The 17,859-nt window shown below is 46.9% G+C and overlaps 1 protein-coding gene across 2 annotated transcripts; it reads left to right on the forward strand.

Annotated features, from left to right (window-relative positions):
- Positions 1-1,347: 1,347 nt before the first annotated feature.
- Positions 1,348-16,538, forward strand: YDJC (YdjC chitooligosaccharide deacetylase homolog). 2 transcript variants are annotated; one of them, XM_082066110.1, is made up of 6 exons: positions 1,348-1,572; positions 2,213-2,385; positions 10,947-11,106; positions 11,805-11,904; positions 13,302-13,479; positions 15,471-16,538. In XM_082066110.1, the coding sequence occupies exons 2-6, from the start codon at positions 2,228-2,230 to the stop codon at positions 15,799-15,801; spliced, it is 927 nt and encodes a 308-aa protein (XP_081922236.1). In that variant the 5' UTR covers positions 1,348-1,572; positions 2,213-2,227; the 3' UTR covers positions 15,802-16,538. The 2 variants fall into 2 exon arrangements, with proteins under 2 accessions (XP_081922236.1, XP_081922237.1); XM_082066111.1 differs by lacking the exon at positions 1,348-1,572 and having other exon boundaries at positions 1,759-2,385.
- The last annotated feature ends 1,321 nt before the right edge of the window (positions 16,539-17,859 follow it).

Below are 17,859 nucleotides of genomic sequence, written 5' to 3' on the forward strand. Positions count from 1 at the left end.
AAATTGGAAAAGAAAAGCCTCCAGGAACTGCATTCAATATTTAAGAAGGATGTTACTGTTAATAGCATTAAATGTGTACTACGGTTAAGAAGGCTGAGAAGCCAAGCTTTGGCTAAGATTCTTATGTAGTGCTTCTCACCTGTGCAGAGGCAAGCAGCAGTGGCAGTACTAGAAAGAAGAGAAAACCCCAGTTTGCATTGGCAAAGACAGGAGGTACTTGTTTTTCCTTCATGATATTACTTCAGAGTTGTGCTGTCTTCATCTGTTACAGTAATAGTCCTCATCAGTAAGCGGAGCCCTGGGGGAATGTGGGCAGGCTGAGATTCATCTCCCAGAAGGGGAAGCAAGTAGCAGTTGCACAAATATCCACTCTGAAATGCCAAGGGCACTGCAAACCCTTATGGAGCATCACAACTTTTTCTGTAACAGAGACATACAACTATGAAATGATGGAAATGCTCACAGGAATTGCTCGAATGATCATTTAGCAAGTTCTCTCCCTGCCCCAAGCATCAGTTTGTTGTTTCTCCTACAACAGTAGGAGTGCGTGAGTATTTGGGCATAACACTATAGACCAAGAAGACTTGTGTTGTACTTTGATAGAACTTCATCTCCTTCCACAGGTGAAAATCACAGGCTGATAATACCACCCGTTCAATATTTCTAACTTACTCAGTGCTTTCACTTTCATTCTGGTAGATTGAGAATAGCTTTTCTACAGTAAGAAAAAGCAGCAGTTCAATGCCAAGACAAACAGGATTGTACATATAACCTGATGGAGAACTGGCTTACATCCAGCACTGAACAAGAGCACCTTAGAGGTTGCCCTTCCTGGAGCTCTCATCCGTTCTCCCTGCCCTTTCCCAGCACAGCATCAGGAGCTGTGGAGACTTCCTGACCCGGGTTCACTGAACTGCGTCTCTGAACACACACCAGGTTCACACTGCCAGCAAGGCGAGGGAAAAACAAGCAAGTGGCTGCTACGGAGGTAATGGATTGAGGAATTATATATTCATGACGTTGTTGGGATGATTAATTTTGCACTGCAGGAACCAATGAGCTTATCCCACCTGCAGCTACAGGAGCAAGTCTCACCTCAGGGCTTGAGCAGAAAATCTCCATCTTGCGCTGCTGAGAGCAGCGAACGCGGCGAGCCGGCGGTACAGCAAAGCGCCCGCCCCGCGGCCCTTCCCGGGCTCGGCGCCGGAGCGCCCTGGCCGCGAACCGCCCGCCCGCGCCCGGGTCCTGCCGGCGGCCCGACCGCAGCCGGACGGGCCGGGCTGCGCTTCCAGCCGCGGCCGCCAGGGGCCGCCGGCAGGACAGAGCGGCCGCCCCGGTTCCCGCAGCACTGCGGAGGCGCCGCCGCTCGCCGCGGGTGAGCTGCCGGCTGGGGCTGCTCGGCAGCACCGGGGGAGAGGGGGATGCGCGGCGGGGCGGCGAGGGCAGAGCTCCGCCGCCGGGGTCAGCATCCCCCCCGGGCCGGCGGCGACCGGGATCGCTGCGCGAGCGGCGGCGGCCGGAGCCGCCCACACCTGGCGGCAGCCCCGGGCACGGGAGCGGGCAGGAGCGGAGGTACGGACTGCCCCGGGGGGGCCTGGCGGGGCCTCCTCTGTCCCTGCAGCAGCGGGAGGGCAGGGCCCAAGCTGCGCCACCGGAGGCCGCTCCTTTCCGGTTCTCCCCGGGGCCGCGGGGCCGCCGCGGTACGGCCCGCACCCCCATCCGGCCGCGCTGGATGGGGCCGGGGATCGGGGCCAGAGAGGCGGCACGGCTGCGGGATTCCTCCGGTTCTTCACACTGGTGCCATTACACCGGTGCCATTGCACCGGGCACCGCAGGCGTGCAGCGGGGAAAGGATTTTGAACCCCGGGCGCACCCTGAGTCGATTAAATCAGCCCACGAAGTCCCCGACCTTTCTGCACACTCCTCATCGACAGCACTAGGAAGTGCAGGCAGGCTTTTGCTCCGCAAACAAAGGAAGGTTGCGGTGCCCTCACTGCAGGAGCAGGCAGGTACGGCGTGAGCCAGGCAGCCGCACGCCAATCGGCTGCTGGGCAAACTGCGAGACAGCGGCGGGCTGAGGTGGCGCAGGAGGAGTTAGTCGGGGGCTGAGTCACGGTTGGGTTCGCCCCCATTGAGCCTGTATTTTCCTGTTTGTGATCTGCAGACTGCTGACTGTTCCGATTTTCTCTCCGTTCTTTTTTTTTTTCCCTAGGGATGACCTCTAAGGATGCTTCAGGTGAAGCTCATAGTAACTGGAGATGACTTTGGCTATTGTCCTCGGAGAAACCAAGGCATCGTGGACTGTTTCCTGGCTGGTGCGGTATCTAATGTGTCCCTTCTAGTCAACGGAAGTGCTGCAGCAGATGCAGCCAAGCTGGCAAGGAGGTAAGCTGCTTTCTTTACCTCCTTTGTGGGCAGCCTCCCCAGGCTACCCACAGAAAGCCAAGCCTGTAAAATTAGTATTTTGTAGCCCCAATATAAACAGTATCATAGCCCAGGCTGATATAAGAAAACATATTTACTAAGACTCTTCATAGTAAAACCAGTGACCTGCCAACCATATCCATAATGGCTCTTTCTTTACTATTAGCCACTGCACTACACCTTTTTTAACTCGAGGCAGAAAGCCTCTTGCACAACCTGACTAATAGAGTTTGTGTTTGTTGGACTTTCTTTTCCCAAACTTCTAAAAGACACACCATTAGAAGAAAAGTCCATGCTATATACCCAGACCAAGCTGCTACACCTAAAACTATGAGAGCATAAAAGCAAAGGTCTTTAAATCTCATTTAATTTGATGCATTTCAGCCAGGCTGAACACAGGGTCAGCCAGGTTCATTGCAGAATCAGGGAAAGGTGCGATTCTGCGAGGGCTAAGTTATAAATCTGGGCAGTGGAAAACTTGATTTTTCCACCCCACAAACCTTTTGAAAAAGCACCTCAATGTTTCTATTAATTCTAGGCTTGATAAATCCATTTGTAAAAACTGCATACAGAAAAAGAGGGATGATACTTTGTACCTACCACCTTTGGTCCTTCATGAACTTTTCAGAGGTCGCTGGTAGAGTTGGCTCTGAAGCAAATCAAATGCTGTGTCGTTCTCATGGACTAGCCCAGCAAATCCTTTAATAGGAAGCATTACTTGTATTTAGAAGGTAAAACCCAGCTAATGCTTCAGTTCCAGTGTGGGCAGGCACTTGGAAGCAGGAGTATGTCCTGAAAAAGAGAGCAGCAGGGTTGAGAAACCATTCAGGAAAGCAGAAAAGGAAAGGAGCTGTAATAGTACTAGAAGAACTGAGACCTTATACTCCAAATACAGAGGCTGCAGGGGACAGTTTCTTGAGACTTGCACTGTCCTTGTTCTCCTTGAGCATCTCTCCCTAATTTGGCTGTGATTTTAGGGGTACTTGGAAATTGCTTCTAGCTTTTTAGGTGTTGGGCAGTGCAGGAAAGTCAGGGTGGGGTGTTAGTGGCAAACTGGTCTCCTGTTAAAAAGGTTAGAGATTACACAAACACTGAGAGATGAGCTGCCTCTGGGATGATAAGGGGAGAGGCAGAAGGACACACACTGTTGGAATGCCTAAAATCCTGTTAGTAAATGAAACAAATGATATGTAAAACATGGAGATAAAGCCATCACTTCTCTCAGACACAGAGGCACCCTGAAGCCTTTTAAGCCCCAATGCTGTGGTAATGTTGTCAGCTATTTTAGCTGTGGTCTTTAGCAGGCTTTTAAATATAGAATCCACCTGGCCTCATTTCCATAGCCAGAAAGTAGGCCATGTAATCAGAGGTTTAAAAACCATCTTTGAATCCAGGTCATGACATTTGTGCCAACAGCTGGTACTGGTGTGAAAAGCCAGGGTGGAGGGCAGGTGACAGCAGAAGCTGCAACCTCCTGCGACACCTTCATTTTGGGGGGTAGTTTTGAATTGTAAATGTGAATGAAATGGATTTAAATCTATTTCTGAGAATATAAGCAGGGTGACTTTGGGAACATCTGTTAGCACTGAAGATCAAACGCCCAGGTTCTGCAGTTCCCCGTTTGTGTAACTCTCTGCAGCTGTATTCAGCCCTGCCCAAATGTGGGGGAAACATTTGCAGGTTTGGGGGAAAGGGGCTGGTTGTGTTCTAATGCCAGTCCCACTTCAGGTGCTGCTAATACACATGCACTTAATTGGCACCTGTGCATGTAAATGAACTCCTGTGTCACCCCCAAGATATTTGTTCCTCTGTTGTAAAGGCTGATGCAAACCTTTTTTAGACACAGATGTCTAATAGGTCATACTTACCAGAAGTGTCACTGAATCTTCATCTTTTGTGAAAATGGGCAAGTATCACTGTTACTTGACTGTCTTTCCACTGTTACTCCTGCTTCCTCCTGGCTTGGTGTCATCTCCCACCTCACTGTGAATATTCAGGCTTTGCAACATTTTGTGTTTTATGGGGTGAAAGTCTACCCTGTTTTTTTAATCCCCACGTTTGTCTTCCCCTACAGACATCCAACTAAGCAGGTTCTATATACATACAATATATATACACACATGCATATGTGCTTAATTAGATAGCAGATATTTCAGCCTTGACCAGTGGTGTAAGCAGGGAGACTGGATCTATTATCAGCCGAGAGAAGAAGCCAGAAGCAAGTAGCTTGTTCTTTCCTGTGGTGTATTCCAGTGTTGTGGAATTTGGTCTTTTGCACACATGGTGCCAGGATTGTCAGAGTGCTGGGCTGTTTCTGTGGCTTGTGGAGATTATCTGGGTGTGTCTTGATTAACTGTCTATGACATGGTTGCTTGTCACTGCAGGTCTTGAGCTCTCTCTCCTCATCTGGTCTTCAGTTAATTGGACACAGGCAAAGCTAATTAGCAACAAGACGACTTTTCGTGCAGGATAGTCCTTCTTAAGTACCTCATGCTGCTCTGCAACGTTAGGACTCAGAATCCTTCAGAAAGGAACACAGTTCCTCTGGAATTTCATTCTTCCCTTCATTTTCACAATAGTTCTTTAGACTTCTGGGTATACCATCTGTTGTGCTGTGTTTTGATCAGAAGCCTTGGCAGAAATGTGATAATAGTCAGCAGATCTTTGTACCAGCTCTGACTCAAACTAATTGCAAACCAGCAGAACCAAGCAGTAAATAGTACACCTTCCCTAATTCTAGGCTCTGAATCCTGGGCTTTTCTCATTCACTGTCACAACTGGGCTAAAAGGAGGGACCACTCACTGCAGGCAAAAGAAAAGTTTCAGCAGAGGCCTAATTCACCACCAAACAACAAACCTATTGACAGCAACTGCTGGAGCAGTACAGAACCAGAACAGCAGGTGTGAGAACAGACTTCCATTGCATTGTATTTTTCAGTAACTCAAAACTTTTATCATTGTGAGGTATGGACTGACTGCAGCTTCCTGGTTATCTGTAAAATGTAACCTCAATTTTCTACTTATCAAGCCCACCTTGAAGTCAGCCCATCTTCCTGGTGCTTATTCCAGAGCCTTTCCCAGAGACTGGAATGGTTATTTTGTTACCTGAAGTGAACAGGTGCCTTTATTTTCCTCTAGCAATATGGAGATAGCAGAAATAGAGAGACCTTATGTTGCTGCCATATTTTCCCTCCCTCCCTCCCTCCCTTTTATCAACCAGCTCCATTGTGACTGAGTATTAGGACCAGATGATAATGTCCAAATACTGGATGAAGAGTGACATATTTTAGAACACAGCATCAGTCTTCCTGGGTTTATTTTCGGTTTAAATGCTGAATATCAGCTACACAAAAGCTGAAGCCCCCACAACATCTGGGTACACTTAACAGAAAACTCTAACAAAACCACATTTAATTGCTGTCTATGTTTTCACTTCCTTTCCCATCAACACTAATTGCAAAATGTGCGTGTAAATTGCGACTTAATTCTGACCCTCCCAGTCAACATCTGACTACTCTAGAAGTGTCTCATGCTTTCTCATCACTCTTTTATCTGACTGTGAATCACAAGACAGACGGTTCCACTGCTGAACTGTGTTTGGATTGTGGGTGGGGTCCAATCTGAAGAATCCCAGACCATATTAACTCTTCTGGCAGCAGCACTTTTTGCTGATGTAAGGTCATGGACACAGGAGCTTCAGTTGATACAAAAATATAATTAAAAAGAAAGTCACATCCCTAAGCTATGTGAAAGTACCAGTTCTTAACACTGCAGAGGCTTTGGAGTGTTTCTTCCAGCAGAAATAAGTCCTTAGCAGTAATGGAGCAAGACAAGATGCTGTTTGATGATGAAAGACAGACAGTTAGATCTGAGAGTTTTCTGAAGAGTGTAAGTGGGGGAAGAAAAGTATGCAAATGCCAACATGGAGAAACTAAGAGGTGCGCTTCTTCACACAAAGCACAGCCTTGCTTTGTCTGGCTTCAGACACTTGGATGTTTACTGAAGCAGGATGTCTAGATACAGATATTTACATGAGATGCTTAATTGCATCACACTCAGACAGAAACCCTATGAACCAGTAACTTCCTCAGATAAGGATATAAACAGGATGCTGAAGGTGGGATCTGTTTACCCATCAAGGAAAAGGGTAAGTGCCTTGCTTACCCCAGAGCACGCAGCCTTCAGCAAGACGATTGGGACTGGGCTCAGGGAATCACAAATGCTCCCACAGCCACTACAACTGCTCCCAGCATAGAGTCCATGCCATGGTCAGGCGGGACCCAGGGTGCTGTTACTCATCCACCCAGCTCAGAAATGTGCAAAGCTGGTGGGTATGTAGAGAGTGATTCTGTATAATAACAGTCTCCAGGGGCCCTTTACTGCTAAGGATATGAATTAACAGGGATTGCAACTGCACAAAAGCCCATTGCCTCAGCAGAGACATTAGAGACATTTGTTCAGAGCACTTGTGTGGCAAAACAAGCTACGTGAAAAGGAAGCAGTTTATCTGATTGTATTTCCTCTCTGTATTTTATAACTAGGCTGGGCTTGATGACTCAAAAATCTTTCCAGACGGAAATCCTTGTTGCCCTTGTAGCACTTGTTGTAAAGGTGTATATATGTATATATATTTTTTTTCCTTCTCCTCAACACATCTATGGGGTTGTTGAGCAAAGAACCACAGAGCCAGACTGGTTTTAACAGCCAACTTCTTCTCAGGGAAACAGCTCACTAATGGACTAACCTTAGTGGCTGCAGAAGCCACTGGCCTGAACCTCTTCTCAACAAGCTCACAGGCAGCCCACCCTAATGCTCCATAACGTACAGGAGCACACACTTGTAGACACTGTCCTCTGGCTTTATCAGGAGTGAACCAATTCTTGCTTTGTGTCTCTGCATTCTCCAGGGCAGTGGGACAGACTTGCAAACACCTAGACATGGGCCCTGGAGATTGTGGAACAGTCATTGCTGCTTAAAACATCCCCCAAAATGAGTTTAGAGAGATCAAGCAGATTCCTCAGTATCATTTCATGTTAGCAACATGCTGTTGCTGTGGTGCTTTTACTGCAGAAGCAAAACTGTTGCTTGAAGCTTAGTGCCAATCCTTTTACTTTTAATCTTAGGTGGAACAATTAGCAGTTAGAGTTGACTGGCAATGACTGGCAGGGCTCACCCTGTCCCGTCTATAAAGGATTTTGGCCTTATACCCAATCCTCTGCCTAACCCACAACAGCTGAGCTCTGTTCTCGCTGTGGCATCACATGCTATACAAGCTGCTTGAACTGCTGGTCTCCGCTTCCATATTTCAGCCAATAAAACAGCAGATACTTTACAGCCTTTGAAAAGATGTGGGCAACCCTGAAGTATGTTTGTGTAGCAGAAACAGTCATCTGCCCTCTGAAAAAAGGGGCCCTTCCAGAATATTCCCATAACTTGACTTTTTTCCCTGCTTTTCATTTTTTTACAACACACCATGCCTTGGCATTGTTCTTTGGTTGCAGAAGCTATGTTTCAGTGGTGAGGCAGGCAGGAGCTAGAGTGTGTGTAGTAGTTAGTGGGGAAAAAAGCCTGTTGGTTCAGTCTTGAAGCCCAAGTCTCTGGTCAGGACAGAGAGTGATTGAACCCATATCCCAAAGTACAGTCCAGCTAATTACTATAAGGCTTTAAGATTTGCTCATGTTTTCATCTCATTGCACTTCAGATACTCTTGGAGTGTCAGGACTGTTAGGAATGAACACCCAGCAGCAGAATATTTGGTGCTGGATAGGAGCATCATCTGGCTCATTGAGTCCAAAGGAAACACACATATTTAGGTACAGGAAAATGCTGGCTAGCAGCAGAACCTTGCTGTGCCCGCTCTTGTCGTCCTTCCTATATCCTTACAGCTCTCCCAGCATGCTTGCTTCTGTGCATGTCCCACAGATGAGTATTTCTGAACAAGTTTCTCATGTGCTGCATTTTGAGTTTTGGTTTCGGTCCCTGTATCCCAGAGCTGTTAAACAGTTCCTCTTTAGACGCCTTAGCATGGACAGTCTGTCAAATGAGTCAGGACAAACTCTAAGAGAAAACTATTAAGATATTCAGCTGGTGTTAGCCAAAGCTCCGAAACATGCTCTAACGTTACAGTCAGAGTCTCCCCTTACAGTGAGAACAAGGCCAGCTCTCTCTGCACTTCCACATTCTGCACATTCCTCAGCTCTGGGGCTGGTTTCAGCCCAGGCGGAGAAGCGGCTCCAATGTTACGCAGTGCAGCGCTTGGCTCCTTGGTGTCCCACACCTGTCAGAGAGGCTTGTCTTTTCCTGAAAATAGCTTCCCTCGCAGGATTTGAGGCATTGCACAATTGGAGTTCATTCGATGCTCCTGGGAGACAACACTGAGAGGCTCAGCTGTTCATTTTTTGCCCTCCCACAACACATGAGAAGGAGAGTGCTCAACAAAAGAAGTCTTCCATCTGCTGATTCATGGTAACACATGAATCCTTTTTCTTGCGAACAGCAGTGGCTGTGGTACAAATAATGCTATCAGCTGATGCTGTCAGAGTTTCCCAGAGACATGATAAAGAATCTGGGGTGGACTTCTTCAACAAAATCCAAAACCAAATGAACAAAGAAACACAAAACAAAACCACAGGCTCCCCCTCTGCCTTTGGGGTCACGCAGGGTACCCAACAGGTCACAGAACGGAGGGGAAGCCGTCCTGCCTCAGCACCCCTTGTGCACTGTAGCTGCCTCCTGCCCTGCCACCCTGCCTGCCGAAGGGCCCCCGCTCCCAGTGGCAGCATCTTTCTGTTCTTGTATTAGCAAGGAGTTCGTGTGCACGTGTCATGTGCTCAGGCCCCATGTATGAAAACCAGAGGAACATTTATCATCTATTATACAATCAGGCCCTGCTGCAGAGAAATTGCCAAACCAGAAAAGCCAGAGAGGACCTTTCTCTCCTCAAGCTGTTGTGCTCCGTTAAGCAAACATTCCAGCTCCCTAATCACACAGTGGACTGGAAAGACATGGACTCATTTTGTTTCACAGCGCTGTCTGTACAACTCGACTCATGCTCCTTTGAGAAGGAGCAGTATCTAGCAACAGACTACACCATCCACTTGGAGCACAAGACATCGAAGAGCCAGGAAAAAGGACTTTTCAGTCCTGAAAGGGCCAAAACCTGAGGACCTGAAGGAGCTAAATTACTCTGACTTGGTCCAATCCATCCTCAGTCCTTCTGTCTCCAGGAACTTGGCACTAGTGAGCTTCAGCACAGCGGACAGAAGGGGAAAATCTGTTTTTCACACATTTTGCCTAAATGGAGATTGTTTTTGTTTTCCTCCTTGTAGTACAAAGGTTGTAACAGGGACAAACCATGCCCAGTTTTAGCAGCTCCATGCAGAAGTTCCAGGAAGGATTTATAGCATCACAGACTTGTTGCCTTGAAGTTAACTCTGCACCATGACTCAGACTGGGCGGCAGAGATTCAACATTACAGTTCTGTCATTTGCTTAATGGGTCAGCCAGAGGCCAGGGGTTGTCTTGGAGAAAGTTTCAAAGCATCATTTTGGCCACTGATTCTAGAGGATTTCCAGAAGTGCTAACGAAACTTAGCACAAATCTGAGCACTCACAGGTCCTGTTTTTATTGTAGGGGAATCAACACCAGCACTGTGCAAGGCTGTGTGGCTGAGAGGAGCTCTGCAGATACACTAGCTCCGTAGTTTCTTGCAGAGTGCAACTAGTTACTGAATTGTACCCTTGTGATTCCTTAGCAAGGCTCTACACTTACACAGCCAGCCTCCCTGCCGTAATCCTTAATGTGGGCCAGAGCGATGCTGTTCTGTGCAGCCCAGCCCTGTCACTCAGTGATCATCTGCAGCAGTAGATAGAAACCTGGCTACTGCCAGCAATTTCAGCTGCAGCCTCTTGGACCAGGAAACCCTTAAACTCAGACAGTATTTACACTTGCAGCCTATGCTGTTGCCATAACAGCTGCCTTGGGCACTGTTCATATGTGACGGGATTCTACTTAAGGGCAGCTTTAGAAGTTATCAAGTAAAACTCAAATGTCTCATAAATGTACCATCTTTAATAGTGTGAACAACTCAAGGGAATACCTAGGAAGGGCTAATGAAGTGCTTTAGAAAAGGCTTGCAAGGCCCACATTTTTCTGTTAGTCGCTAGTGACTGCAGGGCAGTTACCAGCAGCGTGCAGTTACAGCATTTAGTGCAGTTATAGCATTTTAATGCAGTTACAGCATTTAGTTCAGTTATAGCATTTTAATGCAGTTACAGCTTTTAGCCTGAGAGTCTCGTGAACTGGCCCTTGGCAGACTGCACAGGTTGTTACCTGGAGATATTCTGCTCTGGTTAGTGTCGTTCTGCTTTCCTTTCTAGAAGAACAGAGATACAAAGATGTACTACAGCGAGTAGAGCACCACTTTTTAGATCAGTCTAGCTCTTCCACTGAAATATCCTGCTTGGATCACAGTAAGGGAGGTAGACGTGCAAAGCTTAACAGATACTTCATTCTTGTTACAGATACAACATCCCAATAGGCCTGCATGCCAACCTCTCCGAGGGCTCTCCTGTATGTGAGGTGCTCAAGACTAATTCTTCTCTGCTCAACCAAGATGGATTCTTCCACGGGAAAATGGGATTCAGAACAGCTCTATCAAAAGGTCTCCTGAATATGTCAGAGGTAGGAGAAAGCCACATAAAAATATGCAACTTGCTTTCCTGATAGAGATCAGCCTGCACTTGTCTCAGCACAGAACAGCTGAAGAGCTTTCCCAGGGCTCAGTTGTGACCTGGGCAGCTGGAGCTGGTTTTGAGTCCTGGGCCTAATTCTGCCAAAGGCTCTGCAGCCTTTGAGAACTCAGTCCTCCCTGCTTCAGTGCCTGCATCCACTAAGGTCCTGTTAACTATGTACTAGAGGGGGCAGAAGCAGCATTGGAACAGATATTTAGAAAGAACCTAGAGATCAGTAAAGGGAAAATGCCGGAGAAGTGCTAAGTAGGCAGTAGGCTTTTCATTGCCTTGTGAGAGGCTTTTGGTCTCTAGAGAAAAGACTGTTTTTGCCCCATGAGCAAGGATGAATGTGTCTAGGTGACCAAAACTGCATATAGGATATGAGCACCCATTTCTCCATTCATTTCAAAGGGAAATGAGTATTCAAATATCCTAAGTATTTTAGAAAATCCCAGTATCAGCACCATCCACATCACCAGTACCGTAAAGAGACCCATGCCTAGGGGAGGTTCTGGGCAACCCAGCAGCACCCCATGTCTGTTTATACATCACAGCACTTCATGCTGCCCAGCAAAGTCTGCAGCAGCCCTGGCCGCTCCCCTGCCCTCAGCCTGCTGACAGGTCTCGCTCTGACTCTCTGCTGTGCAGGTGAAGCAGGAGCTAAAGGCCCAAGTGGAGCTGTTCCACGAGCTGACAGGTCACCTACCTCCTCACATGGATGGACACCAGCACGTCCACGTCCTCCCAGGTAAGAGAGGCCTCCTCTTCTTCCCAGCCCCAAGCAGGCCAGCAGCTCAGAGTCAGCTCAGAGGGGACTTCCCTTGCCACGGGCTCCCTGTTTGGGCAATAACCTCACCCTAAGATACTTGCTCTGCAATTGCAGTTTGAATGTTCCCACCTGGGCCCTGGGGACACAGTCCTGCCCAGGCCCAAATTGGCTGCTTAGTGACCTAGGTCATCCCACAGCAGTACAAGGTACAAATGGCCCAGGTTACACCTTTTCCTCCAGGCATCCTAATTCCACGTTCCCAGCCACATGAAAGGAGGCAGACCAGGGCCAGCAGCAGGCTGGCCAGTTTAAACTGGAATGCTCAAGTTTGCAAATCTGGTAGCTCTTTCAGGTGCTACAAGAACTCCATCCTGTCAGCTGTGTTTCCACATCAATCTCTGTCTGCACATCTCAGCATGCTTTGGAGATATAAGCAAGTATCTTTTGTCCCTGTTATGCAAATAATGTCATTGTGGTACAGAGGTGGGAAACTGAGTGAGTGAAAAAATAGATCCAGATTTCCCCACTCCAGCACTCAGCTGCCTCTGGATGCCATTGCTCTTGGCAGTTGTCACCGTTTAATGCAGGGTGACAATAAAACATGGGAGATGCTCTCTGTTAACCCCCTCCCCACTAAGGAAAGGCAATAGGAGAGCAAAGAGAGGCAAAGAGAGAGAGGACTTGCAAGTTGGAAAAAGTTTAAAATGTTTTACTAATGCTACTAATGAAATAGAGAAAATAATACAAAATATACAAAACCAATCTTGAGTGCCCCGGCACAGCTCAGGCTGCTCCAGCAGCTGCAGGGCAGGCACCCGCAGGTCCTGGGTTGGACTCTGCAGCAAACCGGAACTGGATTCAAGGATGCAGGGTCTGTCACTAGGCCTCAGGTCACAGGGACAGCAGACAGGGTCCTCCCCAGATGCTGGCCATAGTTGAAGAAGAATGAGACCCTTGTGATCGCCCACTTTTATATGGTCTTATGACATGGATGGGATGGAATATTTAGTTGGTCAGTTTTAGTCACCTGTTCAGTTTGCCCCTCCTTGCTTACGGGACGTGCGTTCTTATCAGCGACCTTGCATACTATTGCTATGTCTACCAAAACATGTATCCAACTTCAGAAAAGTGCAGTTACTAAGAAGAACTTAGCTGAAAGGAGAATTCACTAGAAGAGAAACTGGTCTTGTTTTTATCAAAACCAGGACAGCAATTTACCCTCACAACAAATCTGAAAATAGTTTCAGCAGAAGACAAATGGGATTATATTTTCTTACATATGGAAAGGAAAAACATCTCTGTGCTAACAGCTTGCAGGAGACATGATGAGCTGGTTATCTGACTCCTGACTATAGTATCTCTGTTTTCACTTGCAGAGGTCAGGCACATATTTGCAGAGGTGTTAGAGGAATATGGGATTAAGTACACACGAGTCCCTATAGAGCCAGGCCTTCATAACTGTGACTGGATCCCTCCATCCCTGATGGACTTTTATCTGGGAGTAGAAGAAGATTCTTTTAATACAGTGGATGTGTTTACAAGACATGGAATAAGGTAAGACAGGCATTACTCATCCTTTTTGTAGTAAAGCTTTAAGATCTTATTGGCTCCTGATAGCATCTTTTAGAATGTAACACAACCTTTCTCCTTCCACTTTGGGGCTCACAGAAGGTTCAGGAGTACAAAAGTGCTGGGGGCACTGGGTCCTACTAAGAAGTTTTGTTTGAACAGGGATGACTCACTTCTCACCTGAAAGGGATTGTTCTTTTCTGGGTATGTTTCTCAGCCTTTCTAGAGGAGCAGCATTAGCCAGGCGGGAGGCTGAAGTGCTGTATCAACACTGGAATTCTAAAAGTATGATCTAGGGAAAGTTTTCAAGAAACAACACTTCATCTCCCAGGAGTAGTGGAGAAAGGGTTTTAGGTGGCAAGAAAGAGACTAATTAGAAACAAGTGTTTGTTATTAAGAGGAGAAGCTCAGAGAGCTTGCAGTGCCACAGCAGGGATCACTGCTCTAAGCAAACAGACTAGTCGGTGTCCTGCATCTCGGGGGCCAAACCCCAAAAGCTCAGCCCTCCCCCCCAGCAACACACTTTTCTTGAAAGTTTCAGACAGTGCTTTATGGATTAAAGTCATTTCATTTGAGACCCCTGCAGTCACCTGTCCTTTGGGACAGATTTAATTTCATTCTCAGTCTACTGTAAAAGTTATTTTCTTGGATTTTTTTCTTTGTATTGATTAATCTCAACGCTAGCAGCAGGAGGCTGGAATTCCGCGGTGTTCTTTCCTGCTGGAGCACACAGACCGTACCCCCATTTTTGAGTGAGAGAAGGGCACAACTCAGAGCAGTTCATCATCAGAGAGTGACCCTCCTTGTGCGGCAGGTTCAGGACAGGGACAGTGCAGGGCGTTCAGCTGAAAGCCCGCATGCCCCAGGGCTCCCCGCGGTGCCGGAGGGGCAGGGGTGCTGTGGATCTACCTCCAAGCAGCCGCTGTTCCCTCCTCCCATTGCTCTGGCTGCCGGGAGGAACCGGCAGGACCACCCCGGGACCTGCGCGTTTGTACCTGTGTGACCGTCCCCTCTGCGGGGCAGGCGAGGAGGGACCGACTCTTAGAGAAGAAACGTGTTACACAAGGAATCCCTGGAAAATGAGAAGAGCGGGGACAGCTGAAGTCACAGGGAAACCGATTCTGCTACTCAATTTCAGCATCTGTGTGAGGAGGTACTGAGTGCCCGGAGGTCAGTTCATGACACTGGGGAGCACAGGACTGCCCTTCCTGCGTAGTGACAAGGCATTAACAAGTCAGGTTACAGTTTAAAAAAGTTAAACTTCTTTTTTTTCCTAAGTCCTGCAAACTCTCCTCAAGAAGAGCTGAATGTTCAGCTGAGCTCTTCCTTAGTCCTGCAGGTAAAGACCCCAGTCTTGGTTTCTTAAAAAACCCATCTCATTCTGCCCTCACAGACACTTGCAGAGCCCTCCTGGGCCTGCACACACCATGCTAGAAGTCCTTTATTATGGTTCTTTGATACGTTCTAGCAGAATGATTTGTGGCAGAGTGGTTTCCATTTTATAGCATTTTTGTTTGTTTGTTTCCACTTAGTCGAGGGTTATGTGGAAAAGTTTATCATTCAGGTTTTAATTGGCCTAGCAATAGTAAGTTATGTTGCTAATGATGCATTTCTCAGTTTAGCTGTGCTCTTCCCTTTCTGCCAACTAAATGCACCTGTAGGATCACAGATGCCAAGCAACCCTTGTGCTTTGACACAGAATATGTAAATATAGTAATAAAATTGGTACGGGGGCTTTGTTGGGACTTTCTGTCAGACTGAAGAACTGCTGCTTTAATTAGTGTTCTAGTTTTGATAAGGAGAGAAAAAGCATTAGTGACTTGTGGTTCTGGTTTTATTTCTGTTTATAGTTAAGTTTTACATCCCCTCCTACCTAAAGTTGTAGGCACATTTTGATTCCTAATCCACGGGACATAACACACTCTTTTCTAAATACTCATCAGTATTAATATCAGTGTTCCCTCCTCCGGCTATAGGTGGCCAGACATTTACATAGGTTTGAGTACCATGGGCAAGAACATGTCTGTCAGTAACATCTGGAGCGCCATCGACGCTGCCATCGCGGATTTCACAGCCAAGGCGCCCTCACCCGCACACCCGCCACCGGAGAGCAGGACAGTTACCATTGAACTGATGGTGCATCCAGGGTACCCAAGCGTCCCGCCCGTCGGTGGCTGTGGGGAAGGACCAGACGATTTCTCGCAGTCCTGGGAGCGCCTCCACGAACTACAGACATTAATGAAGCCAGAGCTGCAGAGCCACTACAAAACCAGGAACATTCAGCTTTGTTCATTCAAAGATCTTTAAGTAAATAACTATACACGCATACATTTATTTGTACTCTGAAGATACGCAGTTGCTCACGTCCAGAGAAGCCAGACCACAAGTACCAGTGTAATACCTGCTGGTACAGCTGACAGGAGCTGGGAACGGCCTGGGAACGGCATTCTCTGCTCAGAGCAGCCAGATCGGGGGTTTAGCCCAGTGGTCTGTGCAGCCCTGTTGCACATGCAGCCTCTGCCAGAGTAATTACAGCTCTTCCGATTTACATTGGCTCTTGGCATTAAGCCACCATAGGAAAGTAACATCAGCCACAGCCCTTCCAGAGAGGCTTTTCTTACCCCCTTATATTTTTTTTTAATGACTTTGCAAGAACAGCAACTGTTGACCCATCTGCTGTTTCAGTAACTGCTGCATGCGAGCGCTCACCACCAACTGTTCCTGCGCTGCCTCCCACGGCCCCGCGGGGACGGCTGCGCACCAACTGTGAGCAGGTCCTTGATTTGTCCATTTTCATTTCAGTCATCAAAGCATTTGAACTTCAACAAGCCCTGGTAACACTGATACCTTTAACTGTGTTCTTAACTGTAGCCCTGTCACTCACGGATAATGTTTACATAGGAAAGAAGTAATTTAGATTGTTTATACTAATTTTCTGTGCAAAAGTGATCTATTTAACAATATTTTTTGGTTAACCTTTAATATTAAAAATGTCAATAAAATCATCATTCTTTAAATGAAAAATAAACTCAGGCCTTTTCTACTGTAATGCTCCAGGAGGCTTTTGAATTTAGTTATGGCAGGACAAACTAAACCCACTGACCTGTTGGCTCCTACTGCGACCGCCTGCGGGCCAGCTCCTGCTGTCACTAGTGGGAATTGTCTGAGCTTCCCTATAAAACATCTGAGGAAGTTTTTTGTTCTGTACAAATATGAAAAACATCATCAAGGATGCTTTAGGAAATATTTTTGCTGAAGCGTCACAGAGTGAATTTGATGGGTGCCAAGTTTGTTAACTAAAAATCACCCGCTGTACTGTGCAATTGCTACATCCCAGCGAGCTGGAGAAGAGCAGCAGCTCCTGCAGCGCTACGGGAGAGTGAAAACCAGCTGCAGCTGCAGAGCGGTCAGAGCCGGGAGCGCCATCTGGTGACTGGTGATCCTGGAGTCACAACACCGGTTATCTGAGAGCAGATCTCAGCCTTCCAGGTAATGGGACTGTGTTTTGATAGGTATTTTTAAATCTTATTTTTAGCATTTGAATCGCTCCACGTTCTAACCAATGAATTTTCTGAGCAGGACGTTACCGTTACGCACCTTTTGACAGCTGTGTGTGTTTTCTGGCAGCCAGACGCTGCAAGCACGACAGCAGTCTCACCTCAGTTCTCTATTGCAAACAAGCTAAAAAAATAATTTGCAAATTCCATATTTTTAAATGAACAGCATTAAAAAGCCAAATTTTCTTTTAAATTCAAAGTAGTTTTAAATGGAGAAATCAATAAAGAACTACTAAAAGACTTCTAAACAAGGAGCTTTTCAATTGCGTAAAATCTGCAGAGATAACGAAGAAAGTTTCTCAGTGGTTCTATGAAAGCTTTAAAGACAACACCGAGTTCAAATTGCAAACATGTTCAGACCACAGTGACCCAGGAATGTCTTTGTCGCAGGATAGTTAAAAGAATAAGTCTAAACCCCAAATCTCTGAAAATAAAACCATGCCACAAAGCCTTTGAGAGCAATTTTTATTAGGGTAGCAGAATGGAATTGCATAAAGCCTGTACCAGTACTCCCGGGTGTCAGTTCAGCAGTATGTTGTTTTTATTTTGGGTGTTAAACTGAATTCAGTGAGGCTTAGGGAACCAGAGAGAACAAGAGCTTGATTTCCTGAGTTAACATAGGACTTTTGTTCTTTGATTTTTTTCTCTCCTCAAACCTTAACCGTACAGTACAGGATTCGATCTCCGTCTTCTTTCAGCGGGCTGCCCGCAAACACGAGCCATCGCTTCAGTTACATCTCAGAGCTGAGAAACTGAACTCTGGAGAACACGCAAAGGGCTGACAGCAATATCTGTGGGACCCTTGCAG

This window comes from Streptopelia decaocto (assembly GCF_964273445.1).
Source record: "Streptopelia decaocto genome assembly, chromosome: 15".
Taxonomy (NCBI): Eukaryota; Metazoa; Chordata; class Aves; order Columbiformes; family Columbidae; genus Streptopelia; species Streptopelia decaocto.